At 41.7% G+C, this 21,446-nt stretch overlaps 1 protein-coding gene across 1 annotated transcript in view; it reads right to left on the reverse strand.

The window, feature by feature from the left end:
• Nucleotides 1–15,871: 15,871 nt before the first annotated feature.
• Nucleotides 15,872–21,446, reverse strand: part of ptgfrnb (prostaglandin F2 receptor inhibitor b) — a 79,898-nt gene continuing 74,323 nt past the window's right edge. The window contains exons 12-15 of the mRNA XM_033624466.2: nt 19,049–19,235; nt 18,844–18,962; nt 18,698–18,748; nt 15,872–16,120 (exon numbers count right to left, since the gene is read on the reverse strand). Coding sequence (XP_033480357.2) covers nt 16,008–16,120; nt 18,698–18,748; nt 18,844–18,962; nt 19,049–19,235 — 470 coding nt within the window. The 3' untranslated portion in view covers nt 15,872–16,007. The remainder of the gene's footprint in view (nt 16,121–18,697; nt 18,749–18,843; nt 18,963–19,048; nt 19,236–21,446) is intronic.

Consider the following 21,446-nt stretch of genomic DNA (forward strand, 5'->3'; position numbering starts at 1 on the left):
TATGAGATGCACCAGGCTTTCACTTACCTCCAACATGTCGCTTCTGCAACAACACTTGAGGCAGCGAGCATCTGATGTAGTATAAGGAGCCAGAAAGTCTGTTTAGGGTGGGAAGGAGGGGTGATGGATGCTCAAACAAAACCAAACTTTCACCATGGAGATCGCAGTTTGTGTCCCGTATGAAACCAAAAGTCAGCGCTGTTTTGCTGATCATGATCACTTTTACACACTTAACCAAGTAGGTTTGTTGCCCATACATAAAAGGGATCATTTCACAAGTTACACAATGCATCACATACAGTCAGGTCCATAATTATTTGGACAATGATACAGTTGTCATCATTTTGGCTCTGTACACCACCACAATGGGTTTTAAATGAAACAATGAATACCTGCTTAAAGTGCAGACTCTCAGCTTTCATTTAAGGCTTTTTTTTCAAAAATGTAGTATGAACCGTGTAGGAATTACAACCATTTCTTCACACAGTCCCCCAACTTTAAGGGCTCATAAGTATTTGGACAAACTAACATAATCATCAATTAAACAGTCAGTTTTAATACTTGGTTGCAAATCCTTTACAGTCAATGACTGCCTGAAGTGTTGGACACATAGGCATCATCAGATGCTGGGTTTCTTCCCTGGTGATGCTCTGCCAGCCCTTTACTGCAGCCGTCTGCACTTCCTGCTTGTGTTTTGGGTGTTTTGCCCTCAGTTTTGGCTTCAGCAAGAGAAACGCATGCTCAATTGGATTCAGGTCAGATGATATGACTTGGCCATTGCACAACATTCCACTTCTTTGCCTTAAAAATGTCTTTGGTTGCTTTTGCAATATGCTTCAGGTCATTGTCCATCTGTACTGTGAAACATCGTCCAATGAGTTTTGAAGCATTTGGTTGAATCTGAGCAGATAATGGTGCCCCAAACACTTCAGCTTTCATCCTGCTGCTCTTGTAAGCAAGACAAGACTTCACTAGAATAAATACAGAGGGTTTATCACAAGATGCAAACCATTGGTTAGCCTTAAAAATGGAAGGCCAGATTAGAGTTAGTCAAAAACCATCTAAAAAGCCTGTACAGGTGTGGAACAGCATACTATGGACAGATAAAACAAAGATCAACTACCAGAATGATGGGAAGACAAGAGAAGGAAGAAGGGAAGGAACTGCTCATGATCCAAAGCACACCACCTCATCAGTGAAGCATGGTGGAGGTACTGTTATGTCATGGCCATGTATGGCTGCCAGTGGAACTGGTTCTTTTGTATTTATTGATGATGTGACTGCTGACAAGAGCAGCAGGATGAAAGCTGAAGTGTTTGGGGCACCATTATCTGCTCAGATTCAACCAAATGCTTCAAAACTCATTAGACGATGTTTCACAGTACAGATGGACAATGACCTGAAGCATATTGCAAAAGCAACCAAAGACATTTTTAAGGCAAAGAAGTGGAATGTTGTGCAATGGCCAAGTCATTATCATCTGACCTGAATCCAATTGAGCATGCGTTTCTCTTGCTGAAGCCAAAACTGAGGGCAAAACACCCAAAACACAAGCAGGAAGTGCAGACGGCTGCAGTAAAGGGCTGGCAGAGCATCACCAGGGAAGAAACCCAGCATCTGATGATGCCTATGTGTCCAACACTTCAGGCAGTCATTGACACTGATGATTATGTTAGTTTGTCCAAATACTTATGAGCCCTTAAAGTTGGGGGACTGTGTGAAGAAATGGTTGTAATTCCTACACGGTTCATACTACATTTTTGAAAAAAAGCCTTAAATGAAAGCTGAGAGTCTGCACTTTAAGCAGGTATTCATTGTTTCATTTAAAACCCATTGTGGTGGTGTACAGAGCCAAAATGACGACAACTGTATCATTGTCCAAATAATTATGGACCTGACTGTATGCTCAAGGGTTCCCTGTATGACACATATTAGACGATAAGGGTTGTGACAAAGCGTCATATTTGAAGACCCAACACTTTCAAAAGACTCTTCACAAACCAGATGGCTCCGAAAGCATCTGACTGTTTCTTTAAATCTTAACATTCCTATCAAAATATCACATTCAAGATCCATAATTTAGGTTACACAATAAAATGTTTCCTCTTGTGCAGAATCTGAGCTTCTCACTGGAGGCTAATAAGGTTGAGGTGTTTCTGCATACAGCCAGAGCAGTAGTGTTTCATTCTACAGTAAATAATCAATTAAGCTGCATCATATGCATCATCTGAGAGGCGGACAACATTGACTGGGACACATCTGATTTGTAATAAAAGTACAATCCTGTCCTGCTGAAACCCTTTTCTTTTTCTTCTATCAGACTGAGTGTAACTCTCTTAATGTGTCTGAGTTTGAATGTTTTATAAATCAACTGAGTGAAAGTCTACAGAAGATGAAAGAGACTCTGAAAATCATCTAACTGCTCTGAAGTCCATATCTGTGTGTGTGTGTGTGTGTGTGTGTGTGTGTGTAAGTGTGAGAGCGAGAGAGAGCGAAAGCACAAGAGAGTGATTTATGGAGAAGTGAGGTCAAATATCTTCTACCTAATAATAAATCACACACCACACACACATACACACACACATACACACACACACACACTGCCACCCCCCATCTCATATACACTCTTCCTCTCTCACCATCCCCCACCCATGTGTTGACATAGTTTCCATGGTGAGGGGAAGGTGTTGACGAGTCATCGCTGCATTCCTGGGAGCGTGCTCACACGCACACATACATTAACATTTACTCTGGGGGGGGGGGGGGGTCCTCTCCCAGTCCAATATTTGACTGCTGCTGCAGCCTCGATAAAGAAACACAGAGCCCAGAGGTTTGCAGTGTCCTGGAGGTACAATGTGCTCTGAGCGGATAATTTCAGCAGTGGAAGAAGCAGTCTGTTCTTTGACTTTAGTAAAAATAGCAAAACTACTGACTGTTACAAGTTAAAGCTCTGCATTTAAAATTTTACACAAGGAAACATTTTACAGCCCCTCATTATGCAGAATGGCTCATTAGAGAATTATGTATGTTGGATTGGATTATAATTATTCATACATTCATGTGTGCATCCCTTTGGTAACAGCTGATTATTTGATGTAATGCTGGGTTGTATGTGAATTTCCCCCCAGGGGTTCAACAGTCATCATCAGACTTCATTGATTCATCATTCATCTGAATCTGCAAAGTAACCAAAGTTATCAAATACATGTAGTGGAGGGAAATGTGCCTAGTATTGTACTTAAATACACTACATTAGTAAAGTGTAAAGTACAGCCACCCATTTTGAATGTTATCACTCGATTGAATGGGTGTCAGTTAAAAGCCTCATTGATATATGTTAGAAGGGGCCTGTAAACCCTGCTAGTTGTTTCAGAAGGCTGTTATCAGCCATTAAATTGCAATTATCAGTTATGATAATGCTCCCAAATCCCAACCACAACAAGTAATATTGCACCACCTTCCCCACCCACACATGACAAATTAGTTCCACGAAGCAACCTGACCCTCCGACACAAGATCAACGGCCTGATCTGAAACCACAAATCCTTTGACAACCATGTGGTGTTCCATTCATTTGGTTCAGCGAGCCTGGTCTCACTCTGAAGTTGCCAAAATCCGGCACTTGGGCAGTGACTTGCGGTGTCAGAAACCAATGAAAAAAGGCATCCTTTAACATCGGCATGATACGCAGCAGGTTGCACCCGGCGGCCTCAGAGGGAAACGTGGTGGGACAAGGACGAAAGTTATGGTTGCGAAAGTCTGAATGGGGCGACTTTCACCCAGGAGTGGTTTTTGCATCACGCAAGATTCTAAAGCCAAACCCTGTTCTTTTTTCCCAAACACAACCACGTATTTGTTGTTGAAGGAAAGAAAGTCAATTCATGGTGTTGTACCGATGTAGTGCATTGATTTTGAAAGAGACTATATGTTAACATTGAATTTCCTGTGAAAACAGAAGTGTATCTTGAAAGAAGAGAACTTGACATGGTGCCTCACAGCGTCAACAACCAACACAACATGCGGTCTAGAGGAGCCACCCTAATGTTAAAATAAAGGTAATACTGGAAATACAATTATTGCTTATTCTCATCTCCACAGTTAATGCATCTCTCAGTAACGCACCTGATTAAAGAGGCTCTCATATTCCAGTTGGTGCACAAGACATAGCCGACACACACAGTCAGCAGTCAGATGATAAAAACCATAAAACATTACATTATTATATTTCTAATTTTATTGTGATATATTTATCATGTTAAGTCTTAGGGCTGCTGTGAAACTGTGCCTACTTAGGGCAACAAAAAAGTTTGTCCTGGGTGTCTTGGTACAATAGACAAACAAGACAGGATGGCAGAGGAGATACCAATGCAATATATTCATCATCCAACACCACACCAATCTGACCTGCATGTTTTTTTTTCACCCTGAACCGAGAACAGAAATAAAATTAAAACAAAATACCACTTGTGAATTACCTTTTTTACAGCTCACCCGCTGGGTACTCCACCCAATGCAGGACTCTGGTTTCAGCACCACAACTACATGGTTAGCATAGGTGGATATTTCCGCCACAGGGGATACATCCCCCTCAGTATTTAAAACATATGCATTTGTCCCCCCTCCCAATATAAACATGAAAGTAAGACAGAATTTGGTGCATAAAAAATCACAAGAGTGCAGGAAATTAAGTCTTAAGTCTTGAAACCTACACCCTTGGCATTTAGGTAAAAAAAAAAAAAAAAAAAGAGAGAGCATGGTTTGGGTTACGTTAAATTTAATATTATGTGACAAACTTTCACTTGAAATAATTCAACATTGATTTTGGGGCTCAAACAAGACACAGACCCAGGTCTCCTGCGTGAAAGTCCTGTGTTTGTTGTTGTTATGCCCTCCCAATGCAGACTTTCTCAATCTTTACCCTAACGTTATATTACCTGACTTCCTCCTTTGCTCCCGTCATAACTACTACAGCCACAAGAGGTCGCCACCCACTAGCTGCAGCCCCCATACCTCATATCAATGAGGCTGATATCGGCTGATAACACCCATAAATCAAGTGATAACAGTTGAAGTGGGTGACTGAGCGGAATTTGCTTTCCTGGCCCTTAAGATTTAGTGTCCCTGTGTAAGATTACTGTATGTGTTGAGGCCCCAGCTGATGAGGTGTTGAAGCACCAACCTCAGGCCTGCAAAACAGAAACATGATATACGTCCATCCTGCTGCACTTTCATTGTTTGTGTTTTTAGTTACTCTGAAAATTGCTTGATAAAAGCCAGACTGGAGACACACCTCTTATGAAAGCTTTAGACCCACACACACACTTATGCACATTCGCGCACACACATCCGGTTTAAATTCTTGAACTAACAGCAGTAATCCAAGGCAAAGCTAAAGGGCTGAGCAGACTTAACTTGCAGAAATACTTCAGAATTTTATCCCAAACAATACACAGTGGCTCCACATTGAAGCCACTGTGGAGCATTGTGGGTAAACTGTGGGTACCATCAGAGCCAAAATGGAAGGTACAGTATCACCTGTGGGGATAGGAGAAATTAGCATTGGCGTGAAGAGCACAGCGCCTTGTTTCACCTCTCCATGCTGCAAAGTTTGAGGTTAATTGAAGTGAACCTCCTGCTGCTGGTGATGAGTGACTCAGCTGCATGGACACCGTCAGTGAGATCTCACCCCAGGCTGGCCGCTCTGCTCCGTCAGCTCTCAGCCTCATCACGGGGTGTTGAAAAGACATGCTTTGGGTGTTCTGGGGTTCGGGTTTGAAGACGTCCATCATCTCACACCCAGGGCAAGTAAGGCTGCAGCAGCTCTTGTAGGGAAACAGCTGTTGAGCTTCTTGTCAGAGCTGACGTGCTAAGAGAAACGCAGGAAAACTCAACCTTTCTTTTCTTCTTAAAAGTTCACTCTCTCTGAAGCACCACCAGTTATAGAGAATGTTTGGATTCTCTTAACGTCATCCATTTCAAACTGGTTTCCTGGGAAACAGAGCGGATTTTGGTGAGAATTCCCAGGAAATACTGGGATCTCAATTCCCGGTCCATGATGAATATGTATTATTCAAACTAGCTCATAATGATATACCTTCAATAAAAAAGAAGAAAACGTTAAATCAGAAGGTTTTTCTGTTCAGTCCCACAGGAAACTAATGTTAATGTTCATTGGTGGGAAGCCAGTGAGGGATTGTGGGAGTAGAAGCTTAAAGATGCCTTGGTTTAACACCTGTACATTAATTTGAGATGGAAAAACTTCCACCTTTTCACATTATCTGATGTAAAACTGAATATTTTTATTCCACAGCTGTGAAGTATCTTCTTACTGGTGTATTGAAAGGTAAGTTCTCTGAATCAGCAAACTGTGCTACGTTAAGAAAACCATGTGGCTCGTCGTTTCTTGAGCCTCAGCTGAGCAAAAAATGAATTCACTTCAATGTGCATAAGAGGGCTTTTTCTCTTAAAGCAGCAGGAACCTACGTTACTGTTCTCACAGAAAGCTGACAAACAAAATATACTTCCATCAACTTACTAAATTAAATCACTTATTTATCTCAATTTACATATACGACTGAAGGTATACTATGCAGGAGTTTCCTTAAAAACAATGCATAGACTCATACAAAATTAAGACACCATCTGTCTCATGCAATAGGTCTATTGAGCATAGGTCCAGGGGCCCAAAGTGTCAGCCCAGACACAAAATGACCACAGGGAGACACAAAATGACTACACGGAGACACAAAATTACTACAAAGAGACACACAATGACTACAGGGAGACACAAAATGACTACAAGGAGACACAAAATGACTACAAAGAGACACACAATGACTACAGGGAGACACAAAATGACCACAAGGAGACACAAAATGACTACAAAGAGGCACAAAATGACCACAAGGAGACACAAAATGACTACAAGGAGGCACAAAATGACTACAAAGAGGCACAAAATGACCACAAGGAGACACAAAATGACTACAAGGAGGCACAAAATGACAACAAAGAGGCACAAAATGACCACAAGGAGACACAAAATGACTACAAGGAGGCACACAATGACTATAAAGAGACACAAAATGACTACAAGGAGGCACAAAATGACTACAAAGGGGCACAAAATGACCACAAGGAGACACAAAATGACTACAAGGAGGCACACAATGACTATAAGGAGACACAAAATGAACACAAGGAGGCACAAAATGACCACAAGGAGACACAAAATGACTACAAGGAGGCACACAATGACTACAAGGAGGCACACAATGACTATAAGGAGACACAAAATCACCACAAGGAGACACAAAATGACTACAAGGAGGCACACATTGAGTACAAGGAGACACAAAATGACCACAAGGAGACACAGAATGACTACAAGGAGACATAAAATGACCACAAGAGACACCAAAGGACCAAAAAAGACACAAAATGACCTAACTAAGACACAAATTTACTTCAAAGAGCCACAAAACAATAACAAAGTCTCTGTCTCTTGCTCCCATGTTGCAGAGGCGGTGGGGCCTTCTGCATTTCTGTGCCCAGGGGCCCACTGTGTCATAATCTGCCCATGCCCTGCCTGTATTTTTTTTCTTATTTTGGCATGTTCAGCTTGTTCCTGGAAACAGCACAAAGGTGATGTTGGTGCCTTTTTTTTATTATAAAACAGTAGCAACCAGGTGCCAGACTGTGAGTAGCACCCATCCAAGAGTCAGTTACAAAAATCACGGACGCAGCACCAAAAAAAATAATAATGAAAAAATGCAAATATAGTGAGGTGAAACGCCAAGCAGCAAAAGCTAGGGTTTACTTTCATTTTCAAAAATAATAATCGACAATTCCTGCATAATATACCTTAAAATGAAATACAGACTGCACTTTTTTAGTGAACTAAAATAAGTATAAACGTAACTTGGCTCCTACAGGAATCGTAGTTGTTGCAGCAATAGTGATTTCTGCTCTCGCAGGTCTCTCAGCTTTATTTAAGAGCAATACCACCGTATATCTCTTGAGCGACCATTTATATTAAAGCTGCACAGCTACAAGTTTAGATTTTCTCTCAATTCTATTGTGAGAACATTATTTTAACACTTAAACATCAGGAAACAACTTGTGATTGGAAAATCAGGACACAAAAGTGTTTAACAAACTGGTCTGCTTCTTTCTAATCCACGCTTTTTTGTGAAACAGTGAAGGGAGAGCATCCACCAAACTGCTGCGTTTAACTGGGCGACAAACAGACAGCAGAGTGGTGTGATGGAGGCTGTCGGCTGTTTGGAGCTGCTGTAAACATCAGCGTTGATTACAATGAATACGAGAAAACGTGTCGCCTCTGGTACACTCTGGGGAGAACAGGCTGCTTACTTCTCTCCGTGCGCTGCTAAATTTTTCCGTCTGAAATTTTTGTTATGTGGAGCAACCCTCAAGCTGTGACACGCTCAAGTCAGAGCCGGTGGGTAACACCAACGAAATGTGCTATCTCCAAAACAGTAGGAGTGTATGGTGGTGGCAAAACAAAAAAAATACCCTGTGCTGTTTTTAATCACACGCACACACACCACTGAGTCAATTAAGGAAGACAATGGTTTAAGTTGAGACAAGGCCACATTACCAAATGATCCATGACAGGCATGAACACACACAGAGACGAGGAAACTGGGTCAAGTGGACCCTGAGAGGGAACGAGTGCAAGTTAGAAAAGCCACAGCCCAAGCCAATCGACACCGGATCTTTCTTTTCTCTCATCTCCATCTCATGCGGAGATGAGAGAAAAGAAAGAGTGATGGAGGGAGAGAGTTGGATGGAGAAAGTGTTGTTAAAGTGGTGTAAAAAATCAAAACCCAGGAGAGCAACCGAGGTTTCAACTCTTCTGCATTTCTAATGAAGAGTGAAAGAGAGATGGGTGTGATGAGGAGAGATGCAGCGAAAGAGAAATATAGAGGAGAAATGGAGCAGGGAGACGGAGGGAAAGAGAGATTGGTGACAGAGCGAGAGAGAAAGACTATAAACAGACAGAAAATAAATCCCATAAGACTAACAAGGGGATGGGTGACACTGTATTAAAGACATGGAGGGAAGAGGGAGAGATATAGCCGTGGTCCAATGTTGAATTATAAAACATTTATTCTGCTAGAAGTTTTTGAAGTTGTTTTATTTTTTCAGATGTTTGCAAGCATACAAAAACCTGATTGATGGCTTGCCCAGAGACGGAGAAGAAAAACCAAATTGGCCCACATTTGTCACAAGTCTCAGAGCAGGAACTCTGATCACGACCACATCAGATCCTGTGGAAAAAAAAATAAAAATCAGCAGCCACATCTTAACAGAAAGAGGGCAAATGTGGGCCAGCCAGAGCTACCTCCACATTTAAATATCTACTGGTGTTATTCAGACAGTAAATCAACTATACAAACACAAAACACATAAATGTTGATTTGGGGGAAGAAGAGTGACATCATGAACCGCCCCTATTGGCTGCACACAGACAGACAGGGCAGCAGCTGGAGCTCCAACCAAAACACAACAGCTAGCCTATCAGAGCTACTGTTGCTGCTTTGTGGGTTGGACTTCATTTAACTTTTTGGAACTAGTAAAGAACTAGTGGCGAAAAGGCCAACTCATGTCGCCTGTGTCTTGGCCAAAGAGTTGCACTTGAACACACCACAAAGACTTCTGCCAGCCGCGAACTAGCATGTACATTCTGCGCCTGCACGTGTGCATGTGCTGTTTCATCAGGTTGCTTGAATTGCCGACTTTTTTGCCATGAGAAATCGGGGTGCACCGGGGCTGTTTAGTGTTGAGAGGCTGGTGGCGGAACGAAGTACTGGTTGAAAGCAGGAGTCGGCTGCGTGTGGAGGCCTGAGGTGATGAGGACGCTGACAAGGCAGAGGCTGAGGCATATCCGGGGACTGAAGCTAGGTGTGCATGGAAAGCTTGGCCGGAATGGATACAGAGAATGACGTTACACATGACAACTCTGACTGCTATCAGGCAAGATTGCCTGAACAGGAGAGCATAATGGGGAAGGGATGATTTGATTTCTGCTGAGGAATCACACATCGGCTTGCTGCTATCGAGGAGAGACTGAAAAGACAAAGGTAATGTGAACGATTGCCAAGCTGCCTAAAATGACAGCTGACAGGAGCAAAGTGGAGATTTAAAGTTTGGCAGCAGCAACATGAATGGCTGAAGGAGATCATGGCAAAGTTTGACTGGCTAACCTGGAGAGGGAACACCATAGTCAGCTGATTGGTGGAAGCAGTAGGAGTGGGATAAAGGTAAAATTGTCAATGGATATAGCATAAATAAAGTCTACCTTACTGAACTTATGCTGAGCTTTATCACTCTCCATCGCAGCAGGCAGCATCATCTGTACTCACCACTGAAAAAGGGGAAGCTGTAAGACCAACAGGATGGATTCAAGACGCTAGTTAGCCAGTTACCACATTAACAACTGAACCTGATGTCGAAAGAACAAATTCTATTTACTGTGAGTCAGCGAACAATAATACAAACAATTACAAAGTCTTTCTGCGAAAGAGCTCAGTGGCTAGAAGAAATCTTACCTAATGAATCGGACCAAATGTAACAACTTTATTTTATTCTCACGCCCTCGTTTGTTTGCCTTCCTCACTTCTGTTTGCCTTCTCTTGTGCTGAGCTGAACTGCCAATCACAAGGATTTCTCTCACCAACGGGCTCCACCATCTAGGACGCCAAATCAGCATGCTGAATCGACCAAAAAATAGGCCACAAGGGCCGGCTAGTGCCAGCCATGCAGGAAATGCCCCAAAATTAGGGCAACAGATGCTCATCGACTGCCTGCCATTGACCTAAGATGGACTGTTGGCTTGGTGTGATCACAAGATACAAGCTCAATGTTGAAGGTGAAGTTTAAAGAATCCACATGAAAAATGCTAGATGAACACAGCAATGAGTGTGCAGGAAATAACATGAAAAAGTAGCATCTGAAGGGTATGTGTGCTAACGTTAGCATGCTAGCATTTAATTTCCAAGGGCAATTGGAATTTGAAAGTTTGACGGTTTAAATTGATAACGTTTGATAGCCAATGTTATGTTGGTTTTGTGAAAACATAAATAACATGACATCAATGCTCGTAAGCTTTACAGGTTGATGACATGCTCCAGTCAGTAGTGCATGACAGAAGTGATGGTGTGTCTCCCAGCAAGCCTGGCCCTGTCTTGGGAAACGCCCATTCAGAGGCTTCAGTTGATACACCGAAAAACCATGGTCCCGGACAGTACCTGGTACTGAGAATCCTCCCTTGCATGAAACAGGACATTCTGCATAAACTAGCTGTTTTTAAGGCAGCTGTAATATCTGCCCTGTTTGGTTCTTTTCAATTGAACTCAAGTTGGTTTGCCCCCTCAGGGCTGTTTGTTTGGGCAGGTGTGAACACAGCAGTCGTGCTCAGGTGCACACCAAAACAACCGGACCGAGACCATCCTGAAGAGGTGGTCTCGGTCCGGTTTTAAACAAATGTGTCCTGACCTTGATCCGAACCAACTGCAGTCACATTACACATTGTTTGGGTTAAACAAGCATGAGCACGTTACAGTCCTGGAGGATTATTAATGTGCGCCTCCTCCTGTACTGCCTTATTCCACGTACACCACCACGAGGGGGAAACAGCTGGGTAACAAAATCGAGAATAAACAATAATGAAATCATTACCATAAAAACACAATAAAATCAGGACATATGCAATAATTTACAAAATGAATACATCTTACAAATCTATTTATTTAAAAAAAAAACATCATCATGATTCATCATACTCGTTGCAATAAAATGACAAAGTAAAAGGACACTGGGGAAACCTTGCAGTGACATGTTCAGAGGAGTGTATCAATGCTACGTGTTTGTGTTGTTCACTGTTAAGAGCATTTGGCACGGAGCCCTATCATTAACCTGTGAGCTCCAGTACTGTGAGTATGTGTGTGTGCGTGTGTGTTCGTGATAGTGGTAAAACCCATTTTGAATACTGCAACAGCTCTATCACAGAGAGAGAGAGAGAGAGAGAGAGAGAGAGAGAGAGAGAGAGAGAGAGAGAGAGAGACACACACACACACACACACACACACACACACCTGTGGAGAGGCTTTATGGAGACGCACTGGAAGTTTTTGAAGAAACTGTCACAATCAATCAAACCCAAACACACATATTGTATCAATATGTCTCAAAGTGGGTTTTCGGTTTAACCCCTTAGTGTCCCTAACTGAAAATAAAATATATTATTGTAGCAGGATGTGTACAGGTTTGTCTGGGTGTTTCCTGAAGCTATGAAATAAACTCTTGGAGTTCTTCAGTCAGAGATATTTATGGATTTGGGGATTGTTTGGATGGGATAATAATTAAGTATTCTGCACTGGCTGCCCAGCCAGGCCGAATTTGAGGCGTTTTGGTGCACAAAGTCAGAGCTAAGTGAACAACAGATTCATGGTTTGAATATGTAACATCCAATATTTTAAAATAATCATATCTTTAAATGTTTTAGTTCTGACTGAGGGTAAAAAATATGTCCAGAGTACAGCTTCACATGCGCTGACTGACCTGACCACAGCCTGATATTGCTCATACAGTTCCGATAGTTGCTTAAAATACCTTTTAAAACTATTTAAAACATCAAACAAAGCGCTAACCAAGCCCAGTCAGTGAAGGAGGAAACACAGCCTGGCACATCTTACGACAAACCTAACAGGTTTGTTTGGGTCCTGCTGGGTTTGGACACAAACGGCCTCACTTTGTGTGTGTTGTTGCTGGAACTGTGAGCGTGTGTTCACACAGCAGTCAACGTGATACGATTCATTCATTTGCTTAAAAGAAAACCACCGCAGAGACTCAGCAGAGGTCAGCCGACATGTGTTGGGAACAGATGACTTTCATTATCAGCTGGTAAAGTTTTTGTTGTGCAGATATGAATTTCAGTTTTGGCTGGTAAGTGCAAGGTACAATTTTTCTCTGAAACAGTGGAAAAAACATCCTAAATTATTTAAATAATGGGCTCTGTCTAGTGTCAGAGTTCGAAGCTCTGAAACTGAAAGTTTTCTGGTTACATTTCTGGATAGTTAGTAATATTTAAAGGTCCACTGTGTAGGATTTAGGGGCATCTATTGGCAGAAATCGTATATAATATTCAGAACTATGGTTTCATTAGTTTATAATCACCAGAAAAAAATAACTGTATTTTCATTGCCTTAGAATAAACCATTTAAATTTACATACAGAGCAGGTACTCCCCCGTAGTGGAGTCCCCCATGTTGTTCTACAGTAGCTCAGAAGTTTCAGTTCTGCAATCTCACTGCTAGGTGCCACTTAATCCTGCACACTGGACCTTAAAAACTGGAAACAGCTAGCCTAGCTAAACCAAAAATGACAACAAGAGGATTTACAAAAATGTTAAAAAGATTGGTTCAGCATTTTGAGAAGTTAGCACATTTGCTCCCTTTTGTAAAGATGAAGATCGATCTGAATGCCATGTCTGTGTGCTGAGTCAGAGTTTTGTTAGCTTAGCTTAGCATCAAGACCGAAAAACGACCCCACAGCTCAACTGTGCATGCAGCTTATTACGACCCATACTTACGTTTATTGTAAGGCGGCTCCCTCTAGTGGTTGTAGTAGTTATTATGGGAGCAGAGATGTAGGTGAAGTGACTTGCATTAAAAGTGACAAAGAGTAATGTCGCATTAAGATGGGAAAAGTGCCTGTATGATAGACGGTAGCAGTGCTGGATGGGTCAAACATGCACAGGACTTATACCCAGGAGACTGCTGTTTGTACTACAAAGTCAATGTTAACTTCTTTTAATTACAACAAAGCCAAGTATTCTACTATGTGAAGCATACTAGGCTAGTGTCATATGTGACTTCTTCCATGAGACATAAGTCATGTTACGTTAGTGACAAAAGTACTTATTTAACGCCATATTATGAGGATTTTGCGTAACTTAACTACCTAACTTTGTTGCCTAAACCAAACTACATAGTTTTGTAGCGTCGACTGTTTCATAATGTTAAGGATGGGTTTAAAACTGCGACTGTTATAAGAGTAATATATGTTGTTTTAAAAGTCAGTGGAAAATGGATCTATTCTTTTGTTTAGGTATGAGAAAGTGTTGCATTAAAACTGAAAGCAGATAAAAGAGTTAGCCTGGCTCTGCCCAATATTAAAAATGCCTACCAGCACCTCTAATTAACACATTTTAAAGTTTGTTTAATCTGTACACAAACTGTAATGTCAGCATGATCATTTGTGGTTTTAGGAGGCATTACATTGTAGAACTATTACTTCATCAACAGTTTATCCACCCGCTCAGACAAAAAAAAAAAATAAAAAAAAAAAGCTACGGCATCACACAAAAATGTCTACAGATTAAACTAACAACCTACAATGTGTTAATAAGTGAGCTTTAGTGGTGCTGGTGAGTGTTTTTTTTATTAACTTCAGACAAAGCCAGGCTAGCTGTCTTCCCCTGCTTCCAGTCTGTAAACTAAGCTAAGCTAAGCTAACCACATCAAGACCACACAGCACACATGAGAGATTGTGTTGATCCTCTCATCTTGGAAAGAAAGCAAATAAACTTATTTCCGCAAGTGTTGAACTTTTCCTTTAAAAAGCAAAACTGAGAAACATGCATGGTTTTCTTTTTCAAAACATGGAAGTAATAGCTTGTTGCACCAGAGCCCACAGAGAGTCATGTTGCTCACAGTGTGAACACATGAGACTCGATTAGTGAAGCAAGGTTTTAAAAATCTGGAGGTGGGAGACTTTGATGTCGTCAAAATGTAACCCAGGAAAAGGCTTGTGTTGCTCGTCAGTCTGTCGTTATAAAACAGTACATGCAACTCTTTGTCTCACATACTGTAGCACAGCACTCACACCAACACACACGAGACTCTGGTAAAATAACAGCAGGATACATTTCAGAATATCTATAAAAGAAGAGTGCTTGCTGTCGCCACTTTTAGTGGCTGTTCAAGTGTTGATCTGGCGATTTGAACCAAGCACACCTCCATCAGTTCAAATATTGGCACCACGTACAGTATATCTCACACACAAACACACTAACTGCATATCTCCGTGTAAAGCTTAAAAATGTCTCTCATTTTAAAATCTCTTAATTTTTTAAAAAAACTAGAGAATAAAAGTAAATATTGTCCTTTTGTTAAGGTAGGAATACTCTGGGGTGGTAGTTGTAGTGCAATACCTCTCATGTGGAAAGCACGCGGAGCACTTTCGTTTTCTAGGACTTCTGCTGCCCGTATGAACATGTACTCCGTGACAGAAATAAGGCTCAGGCTGCCTAAACCTCCAGTCTCTGCGAATATAAAATAACTTTAGACATGTGACGTAACAGAGATACGGTCCGTCTCTCCAACCCCAACCACCCCTTGAATTTTCCACACTTCCTCAAAAAAGAAAATTCAACGGGGAACTCTGGTGTGCCGTTACTCTGAGAGACTCGAACCTTGGCATTGGAAGAAAAAAAAGTAGTCCAGCCTGAGCGCTCCTTTAGTTATCCCTTGTGGTAACAGAGGCAGCAGATCTGTATCGTGGTCCTTTATTCCCAAGTGGCAGTGACGTCTCAGAAGCCAAATGTTCCTCAAAAATTCAACTCTGGATTCTTCAGAGCTTCTTGTAGTGCTATGATCTGAACTGGGAGCAAATATATCTGTGTAAAAAAAATTCACTGGAAGCGCCACAGATTTCAATGTGTCTTCACAGAAGTCTCATTGGTGCTTAGAAAAGTCCCCTGCTCCTCCACTGCAGAGCTGAGAAACCCTGAGCACCGCTTAAAGCACTGAGATCGAGTGTGTCAGGCTTCTGTTTCCAAAGCGATGCGTGTCATTTTACTCCCAACGTCCGTCGCATGGAAACAACTGGGTGTCCCAGAAATCGTCTATGGGCGTGTGTCGGTTGTGTGTGTGGTGTTTCCTGTGAGCGCTGCAGTGTGTGGGTGCGGGGGAAAGTGTTTGTCAGTCCATCTCCAGGTCCATCAGTTTGTTGCGTGAGCGTGGGGTGTGCGCGGTGTTGCGGCAGCAGCACTGGGCGCAGACCAGACCCAGGACCAGAGAGAAGAGGCCCACACCTGGAGACACACGATAAGGTTAAAACCACAATACCAACACCACTCCTACACCACCAGTACCTCTACTATTGTTACTACTAATTTTACTCATACTACCATTACTGGCAGAAGAGCTATTTACAGCAGCCAAATCCCTTCCTGGTATCACTATAAGCCTGTCCACCTCAGAGATATTTCCAGGAACTTTTTTTTTAGAAACCTACCTGCATTTTAACTCTGGCTGCACAATACCAGGAAAATATGTCATATGCCATACACAACAAGAATATCACTTGCAATAAATAAAGACATTTTCGAGCATCAACAGATGTTAAAGTGTTCCTAGTTCTTGACTCAGACTTGCACAGTACCTGTGTTTGTGCCATACTGTCTCTCCTATCTGTATCCAAAATGTTGCCAGACAGCTGAAGCGCTATTTTTCTCAGGCACCAGTTCCTTTTTGGCATTCACACTTTGTCTGCACTCATGTTGTCTCACTTTCCTCCCTCAACAATGCAGAGTAGCATGGCAGCACTAGTCTGATACACCTCACTCGCCAAAAAGTGCACCTCCAGGCAGACTTAATTTAATACATTGAACCTATATTTAAAGTGTAGTATTGCAGTCTTTTGCGATGTGTTTATCATGCAAGTTGCCATAGCAATAGGCCTTTTTCCACAGATGGCATTTTCACATGTCACAGTTGGGGCCAGACTTTGGTATCAGTTCTATTGAAGTTAATTAGGCGGGCACGGCAAATCACGCTATAACGATACCATACAACACGATACGATACCATACAGTATGATGCGATGCGATACGATACGATACGATACGATACCATACCATACCATACCATACCATACCATATACTTATTGTCCCTGTAGGGAAATTCAGGAGCTGCACAAGTATTGCTGCCTTATAATAACAGTCCATTGGCTCTGAATATTATTCTGACTGGACTCAAGAGTTAGGTAAATATCCACCAAATGAGGACTTGGCCATAAGCTACAATGCTTTGCAGTTTACTCAGTGATTTCCATTAGTACTAAAGTTATCTAATGTTAGCCTTGATTATCAGATAGCATGCACATAAGTCATAACCTTGAGAGCCTGTGAAATTTTGCTATCACTTATTAACACCACAGCTCCCTGGCTGTTCCTTTTACACCTTCATGATTATTTTTATTGACGTTGACAGTTTTATCTCCCAATTAATGTCGGGCATCTGTTGGCTGATGTCAGTTAAACAAGGTGCAAATGCTAACTTAGTTCACTGACGAACAAAATAATAAATACAATTAGCCCCACCCTCTGATCATATTAGGAAACATTACAGAGCTGGCTAACATCAGCCCTTTTGAATATTATTAAACATCATTAACCATTTGCAGGTTGGTGAGATATTGATAATCTAATACATGTAACCTACAGTATGACTTGCTCACAGCAGCTTTTTGCAGCTGATGGACAGAGCCATGATCTGTTTGGAGACCTATAACAAGGAAAACAAAGGTGCATTTTTCAATAAAAAATGTCAGCCCACATCATGAAATGCGTGTGTGTAATTTGGTGGAAGGAATTTTCAGTCTCAGGTGAAACAACAAACATATGATGGGTTATAGTGTGATTTGCCTTGCCCATCCCACTGACTTCAATAGAACTGACACCAAGTTCTGGCTCCAATGCAAAATCTGAATACTGTCACTGACGTCATGTCTTTTCTTTTGCAGATTCCTTGACACAGGTGTAAATAATGAAATGCATCAGCTCTCACTGGAGCACTTGAATAGAACAGAGCTATCGTTGGTGTTAGTAGTAACACCTGTGCTTTTCTGACTATACCAAGTCAAAATGTCTGCTGTGAGAAGAGCCTGTGAAGATTAAAGAACATTGGCGAGGGGACGCTACAACTTCCTTAACTATTCATTTAAAGGACTGAATGAAACTAGAATCAGCATTAGAGGCTATTACAGCTACCAGCACTACTACTACACCCACTACTAATGCCTCCAAACTAAGACTCTCTTCATGAATAATACCTAGGGATGTCCTCAGCTCTTTCACAAGATTAGCATCAGTGCCAGTTCAGGCATAATTTATTGATTACTATTGGCTATATTCAGCTTAAAACAAAAAATTCAGATTCTTCTCTTATTTAAATCCACTGTGCACTGCCATTGCCAGCTATCAGACATGTGTCCTAAATAAGCCTGAGCACAGCACTGTCAGCCAGTCGAGCACAGAAAGAGTAACTGTAGTCTATCAGCCAGCAGTTTGAGTGGAGATGTCCACAGTGACAGTGAGCGTCAGAGCCAAGTGAACACCAAATAAAACTCACTTTTACATATTTTTAGAGACATTTTGCTGCTGCTGGCTGGAAACTGCATTCAAACTTATATAATAGAATATCTACCTCAACATTTCAGCAAACTACAGGCTATAATAGTTTGTCATTCTCTATAGCAACAGCAATAAACCAGATGTTGATGGACTGTACACAGTACTAGAGTATAAAACGTTGAATCTTTGAATCAAAAATCAATGATTCAACATTGCATTGTTCCTATTACTTGAGTGTGTGATGGTTACGTTACCTATTGAGGCTGCTACTCCATATAACAGAGGTAACTTAAGGGACTCCCACACTGCAGAAGGACAAAGAAAAAGAGATTTAGTGTTTAACAAGACCAAATAATGTAAAAACTGTGAATTAAATTAGACATTCGTTGTATTATCTCACCAGCAAATCGAACTGTAAGGAAGACTCGAGATGACGTCAGCTCTCCAGCTTGAGTCCAGGCTCCAGTTGAGGCCGACAGGTACCAGGGAGTGGCAACGCAGTGATACTCACCACTGTCACTGGAAACCACAGAGCACAAACAGACATGGAGTAAGACCGCAGCTACGAACAAGAACAAAGCACGGTCGAAAATCTCCACACTCACCTGTCCTGAGTGCCGTGAATGTTCAACATGTAGGTGTGTGTGTCTTTGCGCTCTATCGAAACGTCACTGGATGAGTTGCGAGTGTCTTTCCTCACAACGCCGAAGCGGTCGACGCTGGCCACCTGGGTCGTCGTCTCTCCACCGCGCAGCCTGGTGAAAAACCAATGCACCTCATACGCCAGGTCATCTGAGAGAGACGGAGAGAGAAAACTTTAAGTTAAGCTGTTATATGTTTTTTTTTCATTCAAGAATATATTCATTATATTTCTCATATACAACATAGAAAAAAACTGAGACATAAGAAAAGACAGTGGAAGTCCAACATATTCCAAGTAAGGGTCCCAAATTTATAGAAAGCATCCAATGAGTGAACAAACATGAGATATATTCACTGGGAACACACTCTGTTATCAGATTGTGCCACAGCTCTTTTGTTGGAGATGCATCCCTGATCCAAAAGAGAAAAATATTCCTCTGGGCAGCAAAAGTCAATAAATTGAATAACCTCCTGTGTTTGATATTTATAATATGACCATCTGGAGGACCAAGTGGGAGGCTGTGATATGTAAAAAAAAAATAACAAGAACAAAAAAAGGCAGTGTGTGCTTGGTCCTTATTTGCCAAGAAAAGCCCCAACCACCTTTACAGCCACAAAGTCTTTTTAGATTTCTATTTGTATCGAAATAACTCTACTGTCTATGAGACTGTTAAGAGTTTCAAATCAGAAGATTCAAAGATGTGTAGAGTTGTTGTATTTGGATGGATATAATAGATCCTAAGCACCACCTCTTTCCATAAATGTACCAGTCTCGTGACAATTCAGTGCTCTGCAGGGAAACCTTTGATCTTGGCATTCCATCCAAACACCTCTGCAGACCGAGTACCCCTCCTCATGGCAACAGCACTCCCTGATGGCAGTGGCCCCCCAGCAGGACGATGCACCATGCTTAACAAAAACTGCTCAGGAATGGCCAGAAGAACGTGACAAAGAGCTCAAGGCATTGACCTGGACTCCGACGTCCCCAGATCCCAATCTGAACAAGCATCCTTGGGACATGCCAGCACCCCAGAGGTAGCCCCAATCCACGGTGAGGCCTCCTTGTGTGTGTCCAGTGGTGTCTGGCGCCAGGGTGTTGGCAATGGATTCTTTAAGTTCTGTGGGTTGTGACACTTCACTTGTCAGTGGTTTTAATGTTTTGGCTGGTTGGTGTTTATTGCCCAGCTCTAGTAGAGAGGCATGACTGTTAAAAGATGTGTGATAAATTTATCTGTCTGACTTTTCAGTTGCTCCCACTTGTGCAGGATGACATCATCACTAAAGAGGCTCTATTCTCCAGAAAGTTAAAGTGCCCATTTTATGGAGTCTTTATCTTAAGCTAACATTTACTTTAGTTAAAAGCCAGCCTGCGATTAGTAATGTTAAACTGTGGTAGATGTTTCCATATTTATTACCAAAACAGGTCAGTTTGGAATTGTAGATGTTTTATTGCATCATTTAAATGACTTTAACCAGATTTGAAACAGTCGTAGTCATCACATGACGTGACTGTAAGTATTTACAGAACCGTCTTAGTGTACCTATTACAATATGGAAATTGTGGGAGACAGCGTGTTATTTTTGGATGTACAATGCAGCCCTGATTTCACTGTGATGACGACGGAGGAAACGAAGATAACCAAAAACCAAAAGAACAACTCCATTATCACCACATTTAAACACACACCAGCTGCTGCTCCTTCTTCTACCAGAAGACAGAGAGATGGACACACGACAGAAAAAATGAGGATAGTGATGACAAAAGAAAGAAAACAGGGACAAGAGAGAATTTATGATAATAGATGTAATCTTTGGAAAGGGGGCGAGCAAGCTAATTATTTCCAAGAGCAAGACAGAGTGAGAGAGAGAGAGAGAGAGAGAGAGAGAGAGACAGAGAGGCACAAACTAGTCATTAGTCTGCCAGGGAGAGAGGGACTATTAGCACTGTACCTCCTACACACACACACACACACACACTGAAGCACAATAAAAACCCCATGCAGCCTGAGTCATCCTCTGTCATTTAGGAGACAAATAGAGAATACAGATGAAAAAATAAAGCGAACATTTGCGAACGACAACGTGGAGGGGGAAAAAAAAGACAAATGATGATGAAAAACAATTACGGCAAAAAAAAAAAAAAGAGGAAAGAATGAGAGATGGAGAAATGAGGGAGAAGAAAGAAGAGAATATAATGAAGAGAAAGACTGAGGAGAGGAGTGAACTCACCCACAGCAGAGTAATGAATCACATCTCAATTTCTCTCTCCCTCTCTTCCCTAATGGTTTTAATATTCAAGTGCTACATCATTAAAAAGCGGTAGTCGCACGAGCAGCAGCAGCAGCAGCAGCAGCAGCAGTA

The sequence above is a fragment of the Epinephelus lanceolatus genome, chromosome 24 (genome assembly GCF_041903045.1).
Source record: "Epinephelus lanceolatus isolate andai-2023 chromosome 24, ASM4190304v1, whole genome shotgun sequence".
Classification (NCBI taxonomy): Eukaryota; Metazoa; Chordata; class Actinopteri; order Perciformes; family Serranidae; genus Epinephelus; species Epinephelus lanceolatus.